Below are 2,849 nucleotides of genomic sequence, written 5' to 3' on the forward strand. Positions count from 1 at the left end.
AATTCGACAAAATATCATGTGGAAAAATATCATGTGGACAAAATATCAAGTAAAACTATCTATGTTATCTCAACTATATATATGCATATATAGTTGATCGTTGGAAAAAGTTAAGTAGATTTTGTAAGTTCCACAATCTTTAATGTTGCCAAAAATTAGTTTTATTCATTGATAAGAAAAAGAAAAAACGTGAACGGGAATGTGATTCGTTGTTTCCAATGCGGTTAATTGCTTTATTTAAGAGCGTCATATTAATATGTGTGTTATAAGTTTAAAAAGAAGTAAATTATGATGTTCGGTAGATATTAATACATGATCAATTATAATTTTAATTAACATAGCATTCAAATGTGAGATGTAAACATTACTTATATTGACAATGTATATTTTTAAATGGATGAAAATTATTTCTATTCCTTAATTGTACTTTAAAAATTAAACTCTTTTTTTAAACAAAATTGAGAGATGTAAATGATTTTAAATTCATTACTAATATTTCTAATCTTTGTAAAGTAAGTCGTAGTTAATTACTGTTGTAACCCGACACTAGGGAAAAGGAAAGAGACTCGTATGTTTACCATTTTGCGGCCTCATGCCAAACAAGTAGGTGGTGATAAGGATACAATTCAAAAAGAAAATATCCGTTGAAATAAGACCTAACATATGAAATTACCGTTATATCCTTGTTTAGATATATAACAGAGCTCTACACGATTACACCTAAATAGTCTCACCGTGTCGAGAAAAGCTAACCATGAAACCAAAATAATTGTATACCATACCCTAAAAAATGACATTACCAAAAAAAAACCAACAATATCTTCTTACGTTACTCACATCACATTGCGACCAAAACGCCGCAATACTAATTAACACACCAACATATTAAAAATTCATAGTATTTTCACATTAGAGATTTCAATGACCTTGCTTTAATTGGCTTCCTAGCTCTCTTCTTCCCATTTTTTTCTTCATCATCCTCGCCTTCAACAAAGTCAAATTCATCATAATTAATTTGGGAAGATGAAAATTGTGTCAGGTGACTATCATTAGAGACTTCTGCCATAGACTGAATATCTTTGGCTGCTGCATCACTATCTGTCTTTCTATAACCTCTTTTCTTGCCCCACGACGGACCAAACCCCGAATAATAGTAGAACTCGTAAGGACTGGAAGAAAAAGATGATTTCTTAGCACGAGGGCGGTGGCGGGGACTTCCGATCGCCGCCGCTGCAGCCTCCTGTTGCTTATCTAGTATCTTGGCAGAGTTGTTGTAATGTTTCACCTCGTCAAAATGGTGTCGGCATACATTATCGCCACTATCTTTATCCAACCCTAGCTCCTCCATATCTACATCCTCGTCTTGGTTATTCTCAATTTCATTATTCTCATACTTAACGGAATCACCACCCACTTCACTAATACTAGCGTCGTAGTAATAATCCCATTTAATCTCTTTCATTTCCCTTTCGTCATCCAATTTCATTGACGTGACGCTATGGAAAATCAAATTTGCTAACTCAGAAATAAAATTACTGAGAGTCGAGGCATAAAATTTCAGATAATCAAGAATTTACAAACCGATAATGCACAAGTAAAAATCCTAATTATTGTTTTACTACACATATAGAGAAAATTAATAAAATGCTAAAAGAGAAGGTAAATAAGAAATCGAATTGGTTTAACAGTAGCTAATTTACCTCGTGACAGTTCCATTAGAATCATAAAAGGTCCCAGTATTAGCATATCCATCAGGCTGAAAACAATAAGAAAATTTATCGATGCAGAAAAGTGTCTTAAAAGAATAAGAGCTGTGCAGTGGACAATAGGGAAAAACAGAGAAACCCCATGAAAGAAATTGAAAAAGGAAGTCTAAACACACGATAAAAATTGTGGGATTGAGATTCTTAGTGAACCCTAATGAGAGCTTCCAAGAAAACCCTAAACCACAAAGATATAAAGGAAAAATGAAGGGACATTCCATTTTCATAAAAAGAAATAGAAACGAAATGGGAATTCACAGATCTGGGAAAGAAAAAAGAATAAGGAGAAAAAAGGATAGATTAATTAATGGACTGACCTGATACGAAAAAGACGACAGTGGTGTTTGTGGGTCTTGGTTTTCTTCAATGGGGAAAGAGATGACATCCCATGGCGACTGGTTCAGTTGGCAAACAAGTGTTGCTGGTTGTAGAGATGAAGCTGCATATATGAGAGGGGAAATTTTGGCATGCTTCCTTATTCTCATGGCTGAAAAAAAGCCTCTCTAAAGCACAAGTATTGTTTGTCGGGTTTGAGGGTAGTCACGATGGAGGTAGATCCAAAAGGACCCTCTTTATCTTTCCACTATATATAGACACACATATATGTTTTTATATACTTGTAATAATATGTATATACAAAAAGATATACTCCCTTTGTTTCAATTTGTTTGAACTTTTTATGATATACATATATTGTTTAATTTTCCATGTGAATTCAGATATATATTGTATTATTCTTTAAGTATTTGATATAAAATTATATATTTAAAAATTACATAAAATGAGCTATAAGTTAAAATAGTTAATAATTTAAAATATTAAAAAATTATTTACCAAAGAATAGTCAACGAAAATTTTATTTGACTCCTTACATGATAATAGGTTCATTCTTTTTTAAATGGAGGGAGTATCGTTTGTAAAAAATTTATTCTCTGCAAATTTAGATTAGTCCACAATTAAAACGAATATTGAATATTGAATAAAAAAGGCCTTTTCTTTATAAAAAAAAAAAATTAAGTGGGGAAGGGGGTTAGGGCATGAAGTGTTAATGACTTGGTGAGACTCTGGGATTTGCAGATCTCATAA

At 32.2% G+C, this 2,849-nt stretch overlaps 1 protein-coding gene across 1 annotated transcript; it reads right to left on the minus strand.

Moving 5' to 3' along the window:
* Positions 1-766: 766 nt before the first annotated feature.
* LOC107824811 (uncharacterized) lies at positions 767-2,330 on the minus strand. The gene is made up of 3 exons (XM_016651619.2): positions 2,081-2,330; positions 1,701-1,756; positions 767-1,496 (listed from the first exon to the last, which is right to left on the minus strand). The coding sequence occupies exons 1-3, from the start codon at positions 2,246-2,248 to the stop codon at positions 905-907; spliced, it is 816 nt and encodes a 271-aa protein (XP_016507105.1). The 5' UTR covers positions 2,249-2,330; the 3' UTR covers positions 767-904.
* Between the last annotated feature and the right edge of the window lie 519 nt (positions 2,331-2,849).

The sequence above is a fragment of the Nicotiana tabacum genome, chromosome 11 (assembly GCF_000715075.1).
Source record: "Nicotiana tabacum cultivar K326 chromosome 11, ASM71507v2, whole genome shotgun sequence".
NCBI classification, from domain to species: domain Eukaryota; kingdom Viridiplantae; phylum Streptophyta; class Magnoliopsida; order Solanales; family Solanaceae; genus Nicotiana; species Nicotiana tabacum.

Excerpts from the sequence above, each read along its gene's own strand:
- LOC107824811 (XM_016651619.2), bottom strand. The coding sequence starts at position 2,248 with ATGAGAATAAGGAAGCATGCCAAAATTTCCCCTCTCATATATGCAGCT. Across the intron at positions 1,757-2,080 it reads TGTCGTCTTTTTCGTATCAG|CCTGATGGATATGCTAATAC; the intron begins GTCAGTCCATTA and ends TATTGTTTTCAG. Across the intron at positions 1,497-1,700 it reads TCTAATGGAACTGTCACGAG|CGTCACGTCAATGAAATTGG; the intron begins GTAAATTAGCTA and ends GATTTTCCATAG.